Genomic DNA, 20427 nt, shown 5'->3' on the forward strand with positions numbered 1-20427 from the left:
ATGGGACTTCAAAGATGGCCACCTGATTGGCTATGCTGGCCCTAGTGTCCATGCGATGGGGGGATAAAGGAACAATCCTGGACTCAGATAAAATGTTCCTGTCCAAATAGCACACAGGGAGAACCTATTACTGTCTACTAACATCCAAGTGTTTGTAGAAGATCTGCATTTTCAGAGAAAAGTCTCAAAAAATTACCATTACTTTCAGCAATATATGACTTCTTGAAGGAAAAAGAAGTAAAATCTTTTTGTTCTGTTTTATATTTTTGTTTATTGAGACAAGGATTCCCTGTGTAGCCCAGGCTGTCCTGGATCTCAATTTGAAGATCAGGCTAGCCACCTGCCTCTGCCTCCCAAGTGCTAGGATTAAAGACATGTGCCACCACCAACTGGAATAAAAATATTTTTTAATATTTATTTATTATGTATACAATATTCTGTCTGTGTGTATGCCTACAGGCCAGAAGAGGGCACCAGACCCCATTACAGATGGTTGTGAGCCACTATGTGGTTGCTGGGAATTGAACTCAGGACCTTTGGAAGAGCAGGCAATGCTCTTAACCTCTGAGCCATCTCTCCAGCCCCTAAAAATAATTTTTAAACAATTTTTTTTTACACAGGTCTCACTATATAGACCAGGCTAATCTCACACTCACAGAGACTGGCTTGCCTCCCCAGTGCTGTCATAATGAAGTTTTTGTTGTTGATGAGGGTGTCAGTAGTTTCCTTCTTTCTTTTTCATTTTTGTTTTGATTGGTTGATTGGCTGTTTGGTTTTTTATTTTATTTTATTTTATTCTTGGACAGGGAGAATCGTTCTGGGAATTAAACTCAGGGTCTTATACATATTAGAACAAGCAGTAGCCAACCCTTAGAACATATTTTTTAAAGTAATGTATGGCTAGTAAGAGCATAAGTTACACTGGTCAGAGCACACCAGCAAAACAAATCAGAAACTTTTCAAACATCTAAACTATTTTCTCCAGTCAGAACAACAAAGACGGAGAGCAGAAGGGGGGTTGGCAGAGACTGTGGGGGTAGAAGGAAAGAGAGTGGGGCGCTAGTGTTTCATGGGTACAGGATGCTATTCTGGGGAGAAGAAAGCCTTCTGGGGGTGGATGCTGGTGATGCTTATACAGTAGGGTGAATCAAGATATACTTCCTGAACGTAGTCGATGGTTAAAATGGTAACTCTGTTTTGTATATTTAACCACAATAAAAAAAAATTGGGAGTGCTAGGAAAGTGTTCATTGTGGTAGAGATATTATAGAATATTGTTTATAATTTGTCATCTCCTGTGTAGAGGTAAAGGCTGGAAAGATATTCTGAACACAAAATGGTAATGGATATCATCTCTGGATGGGATTACAAGCAGTCTTTCCTTTCGTGTGTTTCTTGATGTTCTAATAACTATTCAGTGTTTGTGTGATTAAGAAACGATAAAGTTTGGAAGCGCTCTGCTTATAGAACATTATTGTTAGAGCAATAGTACCAGTGGTTACCTGCAAACACTCTGTCTAGTTACTTCCCTTTAATACTCTGTGTCCTCCCTCAGATGTCAAGTTCCGAAGGGCAGACCTTTGTCTTTCATACAGGACCCATACTGCTTAAGCAGTTTCGGGGCCTCTATAAAGACTCAGTGAAAGAATGGATGGGTCTGTGTGTGAACAGATGGAGCCACAGAAAATAAGTTCTTGCTATATCAGTCTAGGGCTCCTGCTTCTATAGCAAATATTAAAACGAAGAAAATCATTTATCTCTTGTAGTCCTGGAAGCTGGCAAGCCCACGATGAAAATGCCAGCAGGCTCAGTGTCTGGCAAAGTCTCCTTCTTTCATAGCAGAGAGCCCTTTCTGTATCTTCATGTGGAAGCAGGGGCCAGCAGCTCCCTGGACCTCTTCGAAAAGGGCACTAATTCTACTCACAAGAAGAGCTCTGTCTCTGTCACTTAATCTCTTCCAAAAGGTATTGTATCTTAACGTGACCACACCGCCAAATAAGTTTATTTGTATGAACAGGGGCACAGTCAAACTATAGCACCCAGGTCAGAATAATTAGGACTCATCTGTCCTATGCACCCATCCAAGGCACCTAGGGTCAACCCACTTCCTGGCATCCGTAGGGAGGATTACAGAAGGGGTTGCTCGGATGCAGAATCATTGAAATGAAGCCTGAATAGGCTAACAGGATGGAAAGTAGTCTAGAATTCATGTCCTTTAGAGGAAAAGGGTGTAAGGATGTGAGAAGTAGGGTATCAAAGAGGAGAAATGTTGTGACCACCTCCAGACACGGAATCTGAAGCCAGGTAGGAAGACAGATCTAATCAGTAAATATCCACGAAGCCTCTTCTACGGTCCAAGGACCGAGGTCGGTCTCACAAACACAATTGTATGTCATTGGTTTGACATCTCACAAGAGATGGTAAGATCTTGATGCTGCTAAATTCTGTGGTTTTGTGCATTTATGTGCCTGTTACAACCTTTAAGAAATTGGACAATCCTGTGTTATTTGTCCCCCATTTATTTTTGCTTTCTCTGACATTTGTGCGTTATGCCTACTAAGCAAGGTCCTAAAAGGAATGCCAGCGATTGGTGAGGAGAAATTTGGAAAGGCAGAACGGAACGCTTCATGAGGCAGACTCCGAGTCAGCAGACCCTAGAGTGCACTTCCTGGAACCCTGGGAATTTATGGCTTCACTTTATTACATCCCAAACCTAGTTTGCTCTAAATAACCTAAGAACATTTTGAGATAAGGTTTTCAAAACCACAGCACAAGAGTGAACACTTCCTTGTACACTGCAGGTCTCTTTGAGGGGCAGAAGATCTTCTTAAGCTTCTGGCTAGCAGAGCACTTCTATGTCTAGGAGGGCATGAGAGGAGCCCCAGGAAAGGTTATTCTCTCTCCATAATGAGAGCATCCACCTTTAAGCAGGTGGCTCACAGTCATAGATCCAGATGGGAGCTTGCCACAGCTCAGAGGCACACTTGGCACCTGCATAGCAGATGCCCCCATCTTCATTCCCAACCATCTGCAATTAAGCCATTCCTCTCTCAGCTCATCCTCCTTCCTGTCACAGCTTCCTCAGCTGCTGGTGTCACTTAGCTCTCTTTCCTTCCTTGTCCTAGAGCTGACTCTAAGGAGGCATGCCTTGTACTGATGCTCCCGACTTGAGCCCTGCATTACAAGGGCTATAGTTTCTTGCATTAAGCTACATGGGGCAATTCTGGGTAGAGGTCCACCCATTTCATTATACAAAATGGTGGACGACCCAGACGGGTTCTTGTGTCAAAGACTGAATGAACAGTAGTAACCTGGCCTTTATGATGCTGAAAGTTCTTGTTTGGTCTTATTTTGAGTAATCTCTTTAATGTGCTGGAGACTCTTCATATCTTATTTCTAGGCATACTTTTAAGCACTTTGGTACCTAGAAAACAGTTACTTCTGTAGACTGAACCACCAATCACCTTGTAAGTCTTCATACGTAACACTAATGCTTTTCCATACAGGTCTGAAGCTTTTGTGCAATGAGATCAAGCCAGTCGTGCAAGGTTGATGGGCCAGTTCTCCCTTCTAGTCACATGGATTACTTGAAAACTTCATAAGAGACCCACAGGAGAAACTACAGTGACTTTAAACTATTAGAGCCCCTTCAGTTTCAAGCCCTTACCTTGTAACTTGGGTTCTCATTCCAAAATCCAGTGATCTCATTGATTGTAGCACTTCGATGCAGCCCATGTACTAGGAAAAAAAAAAAGAAAGAAAGTTGTGAAGTAGGAGGATGCAGATACCAAAACTCCATCTCAAGGCTGCACAGTGACTTCCTGGGCAGTGCCCACAGTTGGCTCCTGATGGCAGCTACATGTGCGCCCATCACCTGCGTCAATATTTCCGACCACCAATGCACACACATGTCCCCTTGGCTATAAAACATTAGTTAACTACAAAGTAAACACAAACTCAGGTTCTGGGAATGCCGGGGAAGTAGGATGCCTTTGGGCTCAGAGGTGGGGAGTGTAGATCTGAGGTCTTCACTTGTGTGAGCTACAGTTTCACACACTGGCTTTGCCCCACCTTCATGTTAAAGCTCCAGCTACTGACCTGACTTTTCTACCTTGGTTTTGTCCTTGACGTAATGAAAATAAAATTGGAAGTGTTAGAAGAGCTAATTATTTCACCTATGGAAAGCTTTAAGAACAAGGCTTAGTAGGCATAACTGCCCAGATGTCAGAGGAAGTACAAATAAATAGGAGACAAGTAACATAGGACTTCCTGATCTCCTAAGTGCTGGAACAAGCATTTAAATGCGCAAAAACCCAGAATTCAGTAACATTAAGAAGGTCTTATCTAGGCTGGAGAGATGGCTCAGCAGTTAGGAGCACTAAGTGCCCTTACAGAGATCCCAGGTTCAATTCCCAGCACCCCCATGGCACCCCTGTGTGTATAACTCCAGCTCCAGGGGATCTGACACCTTCACACAGACATGTATGCACACAAAATACCAATGCACATAAAATAAATAAATTATAAAAATAAGGTCTTGTCATCCTTTGTAAGATCACTGTAGCTCAAAAGAAATAATAATGACAATCATCACCCCCTAAAATAGTCCTTGGTTAAGTTTAGCTTGATTGAACATGGAACACTGGAAAAGGTGTTGTGACTTCTAAAACCAAAACTGTTCATGTTCAACATAACAGCAGGGGAGCTGAATCGGGAATGCTGTTAAAGAGGTTTAAGTTAGTGTGAATGTGGGTAGCCACAGAGTCTGCAGCAGGAGGCTCCCTGAGAGAGGGAAGTGATGCTAGCCCACTCGGAAGAGGGATAGCAGCAAGGAGGAGGATTGGAATGACATCATGGAAAGCCGCACCGCCGGATTCAGCAGTTAATTTGCTCCGAGAGCAGAAGAGTGAGTCAAAGATGACTCAGCTGCTTCCCGCCCGGGCACAGAGGAACCTGGAGTGCCATCAACAGGACCACGGGGACAGGAAAGAGAGGTTATGAATTGCTTTGGTGCCCATTGATTGCAAGACGCCAGTTGGGAAGCCAGGAAGTAACAGGCTGACAGCTGAAAATTGAATTCAGTGTCCCCGAGAGGACAAAGCAGAGGAAGGGACAAGGGGAGGGATACAGTGACAGTTTTCTAAGCATCTCTGCAGGTGAGGCTGTAAGATCCTCTCAGCAGAGCAGCAGTGACTCTGGAGAGTGCCAAGGGGTGTGAATGAAAGGGCTCCCAGGGCCTCACAAATGAGGCACTTCCTGTTTTGCCGGTCCTGGGTCATGGGAAAAGGAGGGGGCACTCCCCAGATCCTTTTTGTAATATTTCTGAGTGGGTTTTATAGATGTCTCATCCCCAAACTGGCTGATGTTCAGATACCACCATAAATCTGGTGTGGAGGAGAACTTCTCAGCCAGACCCTGCTAGCCGTACTCCTCCCGGGGTCTCTGATGCAGACACAAAACCATTCTGTATACTTGGTTCTTAACTTCTCAGGCTTGAGCACTGCAGGGAAGTGGGCTGTCCGGGCATGGGAACTGACTGACACTGAAGGCTTACTAGACCAAGGGAGGTTGCTTTAGGGGCGCAGCTGGAAAGTATATTTCAGAACTCTAACCAAGGAGGACACCACAGTCCTCATCCATGATGAGGCCAATGGGAGGGCCGCCTGAGAGTCCCCATTGGTTTCTATGATCACATGGCCCTCTCTTCCCTACTCACCCTAGAACCTGACTCATTCACCCCAAACTCCTAAACACCAGTCTGGAAAAGAATGGAGTCTATACACGAGTGGGGAGCAGGTCTGGGCTACACTTTCAATTCTCCAGCTTGGTGCTGAGGTGGGTGCCTTCCCTGGCAGTTACACATCACTAACTCAAGCTGATATGGTACACCCCGAAAGATGACGGGCACTACATTTTTATACACATTTCATACATTACATACATAGGGATTTCTAAAAATAAATAAATATATATATTTATACACATGTATATGTTATATATTTATTTAAGCAATGAGCGCAAATGACTTACATATATTATCATACGTAACATATATAATATATAAAAATCTCTTATAGCCTCACTGCTGAAATCTCTTCACGTCTACTCAAATAGCCATTACTATCAGTACCTAATCCTTGGCTTTCTTTGCTCCCTCTACTAAGTGCCCCACTTCCACACTCTGATACGGTCTTGGCCTCCATCGTTAGCATCCACCCCACCCTTACCAAGGGCAGGGCCTCCCCTTGAGCCATTCTCCCTGACTAACTGGTCTCTCGATTCTTCTCCTTCCTGCGGGTTTTAATTAACACAAATCATCCTTAGGCTCGCTCCTGCTGCGCATGAGCACAGTCCTTACTTGTCCTTTCAGGCCACTGAGCATCAGATCTGCAGTTTGCTTGCGCAGTTCCTTGGCTAGAAGCACTGTTGAAAGAGGGGCCTGGGACTGTGCCCCAGCACCTAGGGGTACTTAGCAAACACACACACACACACGACACACACACACACACACACACACACACAGAGAGAGAGAGAGAGAGAGAGAGAGAGAGAGAGAGAGAGAGAGGACTTCTGTTACTCTATCTGGTGCTCTACTGTATGTGCCGTTATTTCTATTTTTTTATTGTACCTCTAAAATGAGTAGAGAGAAGTGGCAGAGGGTGATGGAGATTTGGCTGAGTCTCTCTGCCCGTGCTAAAGGAGAGCAGGAACACCAAGGTCCCAGAAAAAGACCTGAGTACTGTCTCAGTCTGGTTGTCTGTTGCTGTGATTAAGACAAAAGCAACTTAAGGGACGAAGGTTCTATTTGGCTCAGAGCTCCAGGGTAGGGTTCATCATGGTGGGGAATTCAAGGGAGAAGGAGTCCGGAGCTGCCGGTCACATAACATTCACAAAGTCAAGAATGATAAGCGATTGTGCTCAGCTTTCTTGTTCAATTCATGCAAGCCGGAATCCAAGCTAGGGAATGAGGCCACCCCAGGAGGAGGTCTTCCCATCTCAGTACAAACAAAGTAGCTGCATCCCCTGCCTCACATGCCCAAAGGCCCGTCTCCCAGGTGAGTCTAGATTCTATGACACTGGCAACACTATCATCACAGATAGCGCAGGTTGGGTTGGGATGCTGCCGCTAGCAGCTCTGTGGCTCTCTTGGCAGTAGGCTCCATGGGTGGTAGATTTGTTCCACTTCAGACTCTGGAGACAGCCAGCCCAGACAGGAGGATGTGTGGTAGATCAGGATGAGGGAGGCTGAGAAGAAAGGCAAGTCCACAGTGTGTCCTGATAGCAGAGGACAAAGAGCACAGACAATCAGGGGGGCAGACATCCCAAGGCTAATGAAGTCCGAGCCCCACATGCAGGAGCCTGTGAGACTGGGTGGGATTCTAACTCAGTGGGATGGGACCCCAACAGGGGATTCCGGCTGCCAATAAGGAGAAGGGTTTTTTTAGGTAGAGGAAGGAAAGAGAGGGTCATCCCCAAGGTTCCCTTCTTAACCCCCCCCCCCACATACACACATATACACATACACACACGCATACACGCGTGTTATTACCTCCTACCCACTCCCCTGTAAGGTAGGCCCTTCCCTTCAAGTGAACCTCCAAGGCAATTCTTACAGCCATCAAGATTGGAGTGATGTCACTGTCAGCTAATCTCACCGTGATACAACACAAGGTGCGGGGCAGGAGAGGGGAATGGAGTCACACAGGGGTGACCAACAGTGAGGACAATTCCCTTCCAAGGGGGTGGGGTACATGTGGAAGATGCCAGAATGGATTTTTGCCACCTCCAAGCCCCGGTGGAGTCGTGGGGAGGGGGGCAGTGTCTAAAATCAATCTGTCCATTTCTTTGTCTAGGAACTTCTGGACCTCATAAGTAAAGAGCTGCTGAATGGCAAGGCCCGAAGGAGAAGTTTGGTTTGTCAGGATAGACCAGAGATGGCAGTCTTTGGTTTACCAAATGCAGATCCACATATGACCTAATCTCTGTTCCTAAAAACCCAGCTCCTAAATAAGGGCAACCTCCAAAAGAATGACTTGGTTGTCTTCCTAGGGGTGACCCATCAGCACCTCCATTGGTAGAGACAACATCACTGGAGTCTGTTGAGGAGAGGTGCTTGGCTTCCCCTCGTTTGTCCACTGAGACCGAATCACAGTTACTCTAGAGCGCAGCTCTCAGCCTGTGGGTTGAGGGATCGCACATCGGATCTCCTGCATATCAGGTACTTGTATTATGAGCCAGAATGGTAGCAAAATTACAGTTATGAAGTAAAAGTGAGGTAATTTTGTGGTTGGGGCCATCACAACGTGAGGAACTGTATAAAAGGATCGCATCATTAGGAAGGTTGGGAGCCGCTGGTCTAGAGGCTGCAGCCCACTGCTGCACTATGGCAGAAAAGGCAAACAGAGAAGAGGACATTTTCAGCTCCCATTCCCTTCCTTTGGTCTGTCCAGATAAGTAATAGGGATGAGACAGGGCCATGATGATGACTGCAGTCTTTGGGAGAGGCTGAGTCAATGAAGTACAGAGACGATGAATACATATTTTCGTGTATTACCCCTTGTCTTCAGGTACTGGAGACACAGTCCCTGTGCTGGGCCCTGGGACTCACTCAGACAATAGAACTGACTCTTTTTTTCTAAAGTAAGTCTGTCATATTAGAATTAAAAATTAAAAACCAGGCTTACCATACCACCTGAAGGGACCTTTGAACCAACAACTCATGGTCCCTTCTGTAATGGTTTGACACCAACTGGTGTCACTTGCGAATATTGGACCTCAGTTAAGGACTTGTCTTTACTAAATTAGCTCATGGACTGGTCTGGGGGTGCATTTTCTTGATGAATGATTGCGGTGGGAGGGCCCAGCCACTGTGGGCGGTGCCACCCCTAGGCGGGTGGGCCTGGGTTATATAAGAAAGTACGCTGAGCAGGTGAAGAGAGTGAGCCAGTCAGCTGCCTGTGTTCTGGCAATGAAAGGGAATGAGGTGTGGAAGCATGCTATAACATAGATGAACTCTGAAATCATTAATCCTGGGCGGGGGGGGCGGGGCAGTGACAAAAGAACGCCTATTGTATGATTTCATTCACACAAAATAATCCAGACTGTTGCCATCTCTTCCTCCCAGCCCCCAACCATTCTCTGACCTCTTCTATTTCTCTTCAAAGCATCTATTGCTGAAAAGACAATATATTTGTCCATTTTCTGTCTCCCTCACTAGAGAATTAGTAACTGGGAAGTAGAACTGGGAAGGATGTGGCCAGCGTGTGGCTGCTGGCAAGTGTGGTTTCTTTCAGAGCCGATAGCAATGTTCTAAACTTGGTAATGGTTATACAACTCGATGAATATGCAAAAGTCAGCCCTAATCAATGGTATACTTCGAATACAATTATGAACGAACCATAGGGTTCATCACAATAAGTGAACTGTATGGAATGTAAGCTACATCCCAGTAAAGCAATTGTCCAGAGACAATGTCAGTTGCGAAGCCAAGCTAGCACTACCAGCAGACAATGCATGACCCTGGAATAAGCCACTCAGGGATGCATGGTTGACTAATGAATGAATGAACCAAGAATCAGAAGCTCTGATGGTCTGCCGTGGAGGCGATGTTCTCTGCTTGTCCTTTGGGGTCCCAGAGAATTTTGGTCACACCTCCATGCTGTACTGACCCAGTGAGGCCGCAGTTTGTTTCAATGGCTAAACCCCAGCTGCACGACAGGCTTCTCAAGAATGGGGAGGTGGTGAGTGGGGGGAGGTGTCTTAGTCATCACGCTGACCTGCACCTCTGACAGTGCAATACATGATTTATTTCAAGGAATTTGCCAAGAAATGATGCTCAGGAAGTCTCAAAATAGCCTACATGCTACTAGCTAGCTGGACCACCTAAAATATGGTCATTCTTAAAGGAGTATGGCATCTGTTAAGATATTCCTGGAACTACGTCACCTGAAGCTCTCCCGCCAGGTTTGATTTGAAAGGTGGGTCTTCTGGAGATGGATGGGAAAAATCCGTCCTCTGGGCTGGGAAGACACGCCGCTCAGAACAAACCGCCCTTCCCACCAGAAGTCACCTGGTATCGACAAACACTTCTTCTCTTAGAGCGATGGGGCATTAAAGAAAGCAGAATGCCCCCCACTTCCTTTGCCTTCATGCCCTGCCCCGTTCTGTGTTTCTCTTCGTACCCTTATTGCTGAAAATAATATGTGTCTGTCTGTTTTCTGTCTCCCTCGCTTGAAGTAAACAATGAAAAACAGGATTGCTCTGTTGACATCACCTGGAGTACTGCCTGGCACCCAGCAGCTCCTCAAATACCTCTTGGTTAATTAAATTGAAACTTTTGTTTGTTTGTTTTTACTCTAAGCCTGAACTGAAAACTCCTCTTTCTACACCAAGATCAAAGCTTAGAAACCCTGGACGTGTTCACTCATTTACAAATGGGAACTTGGCATCCAGGAAATTTCAACATCTGGAGTCCTTGGTGCTCACAACAGTGGAACCTTCTAAAAGTAAGTTGTGCCTTCTGCTTGTTCCCCCGAGAGGGAGATCTCATGCTCCAGGACAGAGCCCAAGCCAAATGGCAAGACTGGGGCCGGAAAGGCCTGTTATTCCGGGACCAGAGCCTCCTTCTCTCCTCCACTGAGCAGACCCCGTCACTCAGAGGCTATGGAAGGAATTATCTCCACTCTACTTCTGTTCCTGGTTTCCCTGAATAAGTAGAACCGGTGACATCTAAAGTCACCGACAATTTATAGAAATAAGTGGGGTTTTTAGGCTGATTCAAGAGTTTCTCTTTGACCGAGGGGAACCTGCGATCCTGCAAATGGAATAACTTTGGGGCAGAAACCAGAACATAAAATAAAAATCTTAGTCTTGTTGCCACCTTAAAATGGCTAATACGCTAGGAAAGGAGTTGTGTATATGATTGTGTACAGAAACCTTCTAATCTAGTTGTAAAAAGATGCTGGTCATCAGTGGGCAAGGCAAGTATGCCAGCCATTTCTACCCTCATTCCAACCATCCTACTCTTGGTGAAAATCCCTTACATAGACATATTTTGAACTGAGGGAGGTTTCGTCTCTGCCCACAGACCTGGGCACAGATGAAATTGAGGTCATCCCAGAGGCAAATCCCACACAGAGAGCATTTTCAGGGCTGTGGCCTCTCCTAGGAACAACACTGAAGTCACAAGTAATTCTTTCTGCGGCTGCACCTAGGCAGAACAATCACCCTGTGTCACCAGGTGCTTTTGCACAAACAGGGTTGTGCTCCGTCTACTCTCTGGAGGATCACTTCATTTGATCCCCGGGATGAAACTGGTGCAGGGTCTAGAGAGGGGGGTGGGCAATCCCTTTGGACAGCTGGAAAAACTGATCATCAGAAGCTCAGTGCTCTGCTCAAGGGTCCCGGGGCTGGTTAATGTAGAGCTAGGGTCTTCTGATGTTTGAAGCTGTCTATATTATGACACCTCCCAACCCCAAAATTTTACCATGTAGGAGAAATGATGCCCTGTAGGTCTATGAAAAAGTAGAAGACAGATGCTTTGACGTTTGAAAAAGCTTTAACATAGCCTCCGTGCATGTGTGCGAGGACATGTGTATGTGTTTAACACTCACACCGGTTTTAAACATGACTAGAAACTCAAGGTTACAGCATCTTACCCATGAGGCAGATATCAATGACAGTTCTGATCGGGGTCCTGGATCACATAGAGGTTTCGCCATAATGACTATCCTCTTAGAGTGTGACATGGATCAAAATAGGTATAATCTAGGGGGGGTATTTAAAATGAAAATGAATCCAAGCACCTGAACATCTGTAGATTAAAGATACTGTGTTGGGTCTCTCCTCCACCCATCCATCTGATAGACCCCAAACTAGCACACAAGCTCCATCTCACCATGGCGTCCTCTTCACCCTGGCTGGATGAGGAGCAGATGGTAGCATCGTGTTCTTGAACTCTCCAGACGCCAGAGCCACAAGCCAATAAAAGTTTTCTTTATAAAATGTCCCATTTTGGTACACTCATCCATTGCTGGTGGGAATGCAAACTTGTGCAACCACGTTGGAAAGCAGTGTGGTGGTTTCTATGGAAATTCGGGATCAACCTACCCCTGGACCCAGCAATACCACTCTTGGGAATATACCCAAGAGAGACCTTATCATACAACAAAAGTATATGCTCTACTATGTTCATAGCAGCATTGTTTATAATAGTCAGAACCTGGAAACAACCTAGATGCCCTTCAATGGAAGAATGGATGAAGAAAGTATGGAATATATACATATTAGAGTACTACTCAGCAGTAAAAAACAAGGACTTCTTGAATTTTGCATGCAAATGGATGGAAATAGAAAACACTATCCTGAGTGAAGTAAGCCAGACCCAAAAAGAGGAACATGGGATGTACTCACTCATATTTGGTTTCTAGCCAAAAATAAAGGACATTGAGCCTATAATTAGTGATCCTAGAGAAGCTAAATAAGAAGGAGAACCCAAAGAAAAACATAGAGGCATCCTCCTGAATATTAACCTTCATCAGGCGATGAAAGGAGACAGAGACAGAGATCCACATGGGAGCACCAGACAGAAATCTCAAGGTCCAAATCAGGAGCAGAAGGAGAGAGAGCATGAGCAAGGAACTCAGGACCGCGAGGGGTGCACCCACACACTGAGACAATGGGGATGTTCTATTGGGAACTCACCAAGGCCAGCTGGCCTGGGTCTGAAAAAGCCTGGGATAAAACCGGACTCACTGAACATAGCGGACAATGAGGACTACTGAGAACTCAAGAACAATGGCAATGGGTTTTTGATCCTATTGCACGTACTGGCTTTGGGGGAGCCTAGGCAGTTTGGATGCTCACCTTACTAGACCTGGATGGAGGTGGGTGGTCCTTGGACTTCCCACAGGGCAGGGAACCCTGATTGCTCTTCGAGCAGATGAGGGAGGGGGACTTGATTGGGAGAGAGAGAGGGAAATGGGAGGCGGTGGCAGGGAAGAGAGAGAAACCTTTAATAAATAAATAAACAAACAAACAAATAAAATGTCCCATTTTGAGTATTACATCATAGTGTAAGTACCCTGTCAAGGATGAAGATATTCCAAGTAGAGACTCCCTTTAGTGACCATATTATTTAATCAATGGACCCCAAGAAATAGACTTTTCCCAAGACTCTTGTGAGAAGGAGAAAGCTAAAGCCTGGTGCCAGCCAGAAAAGACACTTGTTTTCCAGAAGAGATTACCACAGTTCCGACACATTCTCAGACCACTTGACAAGAAAGGACCGCACGGAGCCAGTGATCGGTGGTGGGGAAGGGCACCCCTTGCTTGGGTCTGCTTGCTTGTGCATACTTCTTGCCTTCCATCTGCCCATAAACCTAATGTCTGGACTCTGAAGATGAATTTGGGGGACCCCGGGACCTCCTTATTCATATCTCTTACCAATGTGGCCAGACTGAACACGTCTGCTTGCTCTGTTTTTCCCTATTGCTTCATCTGTTCAGCTGCCCAGTTGAGGACAAGCTGAAGCCAGGTTGATAGCACTGCTGGGACTCAGGCCCCGACTCTAACAACCCAGTAACCACAGCAGCAGAATATGAACTCAGCCACCTACGATGGTAAAATTAGTCTTCCATTCCACCTCATAGCAATCATCCTTTGTGTTCCAAGAAAGCAGGAATCGGAGTGGACAAAGGTGAATTCTCTCTGACAAAAAGTCTCATTGTCGTCTTAGTAGAGAGTCCCCGGGCCTTGTATTCTGTATTCAGTGGCTTTAATTTTGCGATTAAAATTCAAAAGTTGCAACCAATACCTTTAAGCAAGTCTTTGTGGCATTGTGCCCAAGCCTTCTAAGCAGCTGTTGAGAGATTTTTATCAACGTGTAAAGGCCTAATCCAAAGGGACCATGAATGCTAGTCTCTTGTTCCAGGAGAAAGTCTTCAGCCTTCTGGGACTGGTGGCTCATAATGCAAGCGTGAATGGAGAGCCTGGCTTGCAAGGCCTGCCCCACTTAGGTTCACTTTTGTGGTGTCAGTTGGCTGCTTTCTCCTGCCTCTCTCCTGATGGAGGCAGGGGAATCCCCATGTGTCAAAGAATTAATACATTCAGAGGAGGACCAGCTTTCAAAGTGCTAATTTAAGGGTGGGGGGGACGGCTGAATAATTGATGCCCACAGTTGCTAAATCAGAGGCCTGTGGTTAGCGAGGCAGACCCTGCCTCGTCCCCGAAGACCCTCATTCCTCTAAACATAGCGCCCTTCTTTTATTTCCACTCTTCCGCTTCCTCCGCTGCTTTCTTTTGTGTATGTGGGAGTCACTAGTGCCAGTCCTAAAGCATTTCCAGCGTTCCCTTCCCTGCATATGGATTATTCTGTTAGCCTTTTTGAAGTCGGACGTAGCTCCTCATTTGGTCGATGACGTCACACAAAAGCGACCTATCTTTTTTTTTCCTCTTACAATTCGGAAGTTACTATCAGCCCAGGTGGCTAAATGAGAATCATACAGAACAGAGCCTCAGACAATGCACTGTGAATACACAGCACGAGGAAGACACCGAGACCCACACTGACCTGTTGACACAGAACAAGCTGACTGGCCCCGTGAGGGTCAACATAAAAAAAGAAGTGAGAATATCACAGAGTCAAAACAAGTTAGGGTTTGGTCTGAGCTTTGCATGTACTTACTAGCTGTCCAATTTTGCAAACCATATGTTTGGCCCGTGGGGAGGTCTCAGTGTGTAGCAGTCTCTGTGCTGGGTGACAGTGTTCTTCTTGGGCACCTTCTCTTCCATCTGCTTAGCTTGGAGAGCTGATGAAAAAGCCTCAACTACTCTGAAGGGACGTCAATCAAGAGAGCTTTCTGTAGGGACATGACAGTAACAGATTGCAGAACTGTGGGGCTGTGTAGTAGGAGGAGCTTCAGAGAACCAGGGAAGATTTCTCAGGAAAAGGGATAGGGGAGATTCAGGAAAGGCAAGCCTGTAAGGTTGGAAGAGGGGTTTCCAAGCAGTGGGTGCAGGCAAGCACAAAGGGTGCTCCCCAACTCCAAGCAGTGAGACTAAAGTCTGAAGATGTGGAGGGGGGATCAGCGGGATTATAATACATTCCTTTCCAAACTGGACATAGGGTGCACACCTTTAATCCCAGCTCTCAGAGGCAGAGGCAGGTGGATCTTTGGGTTCAAGGCCAACCTGGTCTAGAGAGTGAGTTTCAGGACAGCCAGGGCTACACAGAGAAACCCTGCCTCAAAAACAAAACAAAACAAAAAAACCCACAACAATATATTCATGATGAACTGGTGTGGGAGGTCCTTCTGTATATGTGTTGCTTTTATTAGTTAATAAACAAAGAAGCTGGCTAATGAACCGTTTGATACTTAGAGTAGGAAGCTGAGTCTTCTGAAGTGTTCCGGTCTCAGCACCTAGCCCAGTGTGGAACCCCCGTGGGCTTTCTGAATATTTGCTGAATGTCGTGTTTGACTATTATTCCCAAACTGCCAACCCTCTCTCCAACATGGTACCACTTTCTCCTTGTTCTTCCGTGAGATTCCAAACTGCATTTCCTTCCAACTCACTTCTTAGACCCAAATAAATAAAAGCTAAAAATACGGCCTGGGTCATGAATCATAAATGAGAAGGAAAAGCAGCGAGTCACAGAAGTTAATCTGTTCCCCAGGAGAGGCCTGCTGGATGGCCTCGGCTCTGAAAGGCTAGGCAAAAAGCCAGACCACGATCTCCAGATACTAGTGTGATTCGCAGGCCTGCTACCAGGAGTCTAAGCTCGCAAGATCCACGGGCAAAGGACTGGCATCTTGTGCAGCCCCTTATGAGAGATGCAGAGAGGCAGGCCCGGAGGCAGGTGTCAGTAAGGATGCTAAAGGGAGTAGACAAAGAAATGGCGTGACTGTTGCCCTAGTGATCCAGTCCGCCCACCATGGATTTTGTTTGTTTGTTTGTTTGTTTCTTCTTTTTGGCCATGGCTTCAATATTGTTGCTTTTGAAGCCAAGGCAACACTATAACTCTGTCAGTCATTCCAATGGTTTAATGAATGACCTACCAATCATATTTTGTATGCCTGTTTAACTAAGTTGGGATGTAATATAACCTAGTAATGATGTATCTGTATGATCTCACCTGACAACCCATAATCTACTTAAAGTGAAACATCTTTTTTATGACATTATTTCTCAATTCTATTTCTATAAATAGAATAATTCTGTTCTATTTCTCAATTTTTTTTTAAAAAAAGAAATTAACGATGTTCTCCATTCACAAATCTGAGTCAGTCTTGAGAACACACACTTTGGTATGTGTTTGCATTGAATAATGAAAAAAAAAAAGCCCAAGGGACTGGAGAGATGGCTCAGAGGTTAAGAGCACTGGCTGCTCTGCCAGAGGTCCTGAGTTCAATTCCCAGCAACCACATGGTGGCTCACAACCATCTGTAATGTGATCTGGTGGCCTCTCCTGGCCTGCAGGCAGAACACTGTATACATAATAAATAAATCTTTAAAAACAAAAATCCTGTGTGCTCACATCTGCTAGTGTTTACTCAGACATAGGGCACTAGGGATGTCAGTAGCCTCTTCCGTTTCCTTTGCTGCCCAGAGTGTCTGTACCCTTGACCTTCGAGAGCCTTCAGCCTATTCAGTTGTATTGAACCCTGCACTCAGTAAAAAAAAAAAAAAAAAAAAAAAAAAAAAAAAAAAAATGAAGCCTCAACTGGCGGTAGATACAGCTCAATTACACTGTTGCTACACCAGGCGTGGTGGTGTATGCTTTTAATCCCAGCACTCAAGAGCCAAAGGCATGGGCTGGAGAGATGGCTCAGTGGTCAAGAGCATTGCCTGCTCTTCCAAAGGTCCTGAGTTCAATTCCCAGCAACCACATGGTGGCTCACAACCATCTGTAATGAGATCTGGTGCCCTCTTCTGGACTGTAGACATACACACAGACAGAATATTGTATACATAATAAATAATTATTTAAAAAAAAGAGAGAGAGACAAAGGCAGGCAGATCTGCCTGAGTTCCAGGCCAGCCTAGTTTACACAGAGACTCTGTCTCAAAAAGTAAACAAGCTAACAAAAAACAACAAAATCCCAACAACAAAAAAACTGTGACTCCCACTTAGGTGTCACTGAAAAGGGACAACCGGGAAAAAAGTCAAATTATTTGCTATCTATTGCTGGTTCTTAACGAAATGTGGTGTCTCTGGTAGAGCCTGAGGACAATGGTGGCTTCACTTGCACCATGCTCCATGAGTTCAAAGACGCACACGCTTTCTTTCCAAGTTCAATCATAAAAGCGCCACACAGACGGCCAACGTCATAATGCTGAGACCACGCCTCACGCTAGCAGGCCTACGGCTGAAGTGCCAAATGGCATCCATCCAGTCTCCAGTTTAGGTGATGTCTCTGAAAGAACAAACGGTCAGCCAACACACCTTTGCAGAGATGCATCCCAAGTGTTCATCATCTGTTACTGTGTTTCTTTTACACAGAGTTCTGTGAAGTATTTATTTAAATTGTTCTATTATCAATAAAAAAAACTTGGGAGTCAGATGTTGAGGTAAAAACTTGATAGATCAAGAAAGCAGTGAAGGAACGACCAGCTGACCCTTTCTTTCCACACTTCCCAGATCAAAAAAAAAAAAAAAAAGAAAGAAAAAAGAAAAGAAAAAAAAAACAATGAAGGCCTTCTAAACCCCTTGCTATTCCTCCCTGTTCTATCATACCCTGAGTCCTCCAAAATCTCTATGGCTAATTCTGATCAGCTAGTCATTGACTCCGCCCCCTGATTCAAGGTTAACTTTATTAACAGTCTCTGAGTATTACAGCGCGATCAACTCTCCCACAACAGTCCTGTAATGGAGTCTGGTTCTGGCGGCAGGCTGAAGGCAAGCCCAAGCTTGGAGGACTCTCAGAGATCATCCGTTTCAACATCTCTACTTCTCATCAACAAAATAATCCTTAGATTATTATTAGAGACAAGCTCACTAAACTCAAGGATTTTGTTTTGTTTTTGTTTGTAGAAGTCTGTATCAGAGGAAAGAAGCTGAGGGGAGGAGTGCTTTGAAGGGTGGTATAGACTTGAGTGTGCGCAGCGGCACTGTTGACAGCTGAGGGAAAGACGGGAGACCATGGCAGAGTCACAGTCTCAGGGTGGGGGTGGGGGGGAGGCTAGAGTGGAAATAGTCTCAAAGCTCACAAGGATTAATTCACATAAATCCTTCTTAATAATGAGTTGGTTTCAGCCTAGTTCCTGAATCAAACAGCTTCTGGAGTGCGAAGAACATCTGCCCTTTCTGTATGTCTGGGTAGCTTTCAGGGACTCTTACATCTTCTTAGGAGAGACCGTGATGGAGCCTCTGTGTGAAGTCCAGGAGCCGTGTGATATGTGGCAGCAGGACCCAGGCCTTCAACAACCACAGCTGGTGCTTTAGGATCAGACCGAAGGCTCGCTGTGATGGCATTTCAGCAAGGGCAATCTTGCTGGTGAGGATTTAAAAAATAGACAGTATGGGGCCTGAGATGGCTCCACAGAGAAAGGCTTACGAAGCCAGTTGAGCTCAGTCTCCGGAAGGACCCACATGGCAGACACGGAGAGGGCTGATCCTTCTCTAACCTTCACGCGCATGCTAGGGTTTAGTAACGCTCACAAAGAAATTTTTTAAAAAAGTGATTTAAAACAAATAAGCAAAAACCCACTTGGAGTCATAAATTCTTTGCTCCTAAAGCAGAAAGTGACCGGAACAAGGTCACCATCAGCAAGCTCTAACTGAGCATGGCAGTTTGTCATGTTGTTCACTTGTCATAGACAGGAAGTTCCCGACAGGTCTACAATTGTGATTCAGACTTAAATAATGCCCTCTATTATTAGATCAGTACCTTCAGAATGAATCTCAAATAGGACCTTAGATTCAATTGCATGTTTTATGACTTGTACTCCTTAGAGAGAGAAAAAAAAACAGCATTTTTTAGCTGAGGAGAAAAAAGGGTACAAGAAAGTTCTCTGTCTCCTTTTGTTTGGTTGTGTGTTTAGGAGTTTTTGTTTTGTGTTTTGTTTTTAACTGTCCTTTTTTGAGATAGAATCACTACATAGCCACAGCTGGCCTGGAACTTCCTGGCTAGACCAGGCTGGCCTTGAACTCACAGAGACCCACCTGCCTCCAGACACCAGGCCCTGCCTTTCTTATCTCTCTTAAAGTTCCTTAGTGTGAGGTGGGTCATTAGCATTACTGACCGTGACACAGAGTAACAACTTTGTAGGAACGCAATCCAGCATAAGCAGTCAGTAGCACAGGTGTGAGGTGGTTGGATCATCAGTGACAAGTTGTTTAGATTCAGAATCCTCCAGGAGACATACACCTCTGCACTGTCTGTGAGCATGGCGCCTCTGCATCTGGCTATGAACATGTTTGCCAAGAGGCTTAGCTGTGAGGGCGCCCACTGCAATTCAGGCGACAGCATTCCAGGGGCTGGAGTCCAGGACTCAAGGCAAAGGGCAGAAGGAGGAAGTGATCTGAACCTATCTGCTTCCTAACCTGGGACACGAGGTGAGTTGACCTGTTGCTTCATGTCCTTCCACCCTGCCTTCCTGCCACCACGGCCTGACCACACTCCCTTTTCAATGATGATCCCAAATGAGTTTCTCTTCTCTTAGTCACTTACGTCGGGCATTTTTTCACAGCCGTGAAAAGAGTAGCTAACATGAAAGGAATACCCCAGTACAACTCTAGGGCCCTAGAGAGCTCGGGGAGTCGTACGGAATGAAGAGTTCATCTCAAATTTGATTCCCACGGAAGTCAGGCAGTTTCCCTCCTTCCCCGACACCTATAGCCCAAGCCCGTAGCTACAACCCCTGACGATGGGTATTTTGTGCAGAAAATGAGAATCATGAGGAGTAGGTGGTAGCATACTAGGTGTAAGCCAGGCATTCCTGTGGCCCCCAGTGATGGCTTGCCCACTGAGTCATTTCCTTTAACATTCTTCTGAAGTATCCTATGTTGAAAGTCCTCTGATCCTCTCACTGAACATCTGAGGCGGCCACCAATGCAGCCCGACTAACAGATGACCCTTGTGGGCAGTCTTTCTGTATGTCTGGTGAGAGCATCTGAAGTCTACCCCCTTAGCAAATTTTCTGTATCCAATATGAAATTACTAACTCTAGCCCTGTGTTGAATGTTAGCCATTTAGACCTAGGCATCATGACGACCTGAAAGTTTGTATCCTCTGACCTCTATCTCCCTGTCTTTGTACCTCCACATCCTGGTAACTGCTGTTCTGCTCTTCGTTTCTGTGTTTTCAGTGTGTGTGTGCCTGCGTGCATGCGTGCACACGAGCAAGGCTACATGCATATACATGCAGGAGTGGTCCAGCAGATGGAACCTAGGGCTTTATGCCCTCCAGCCAGGCGAGCCCTCCACCAC

General features: G+C 45.6%; 1 protein-coding gene across 2 annotated transcripts in view; it reads right to left on the bottom strand.

Annotated features, from left to right (window-relative positions):
* Shc4 (SHC adaptor protein 4) overlaps positions 1 to 20427 on the bottom strand; it is a 91631-nt gene that overhangs the window by 58793 nt on the left and 12411 nt on the right. For both annotated transcript variants that reach the window (XM_041678942.1, XM_041678943.1), the window contains exon 2: positions 3667 to 3737. In XM_041678942.1, the coding sequence (XP_041534876.1) occupies positions 3667 to 3737 (71 nt within the window). The remainder of the gene's footprint in view (positions 1 to 3666; positions 3738 to 20427) is intronic.

The sequence above is a fragment of the Microtus oregoni genome, unplaced genomic scaffold (genome assembly GCF_018167655.1).
Source record: "Microtus oregoni isolate MIOR12 unplaced genomic scaffold, Mior012 000031F_ref0000149, whole genome shotgun sequence".
NCBI classification, from domain to species: domain Eukaryota; kingdom Metazoa; phylum Chordata; class Mammalia; order Rodentia; family Cricetidae; genus Microtus; species Microtus oregoni.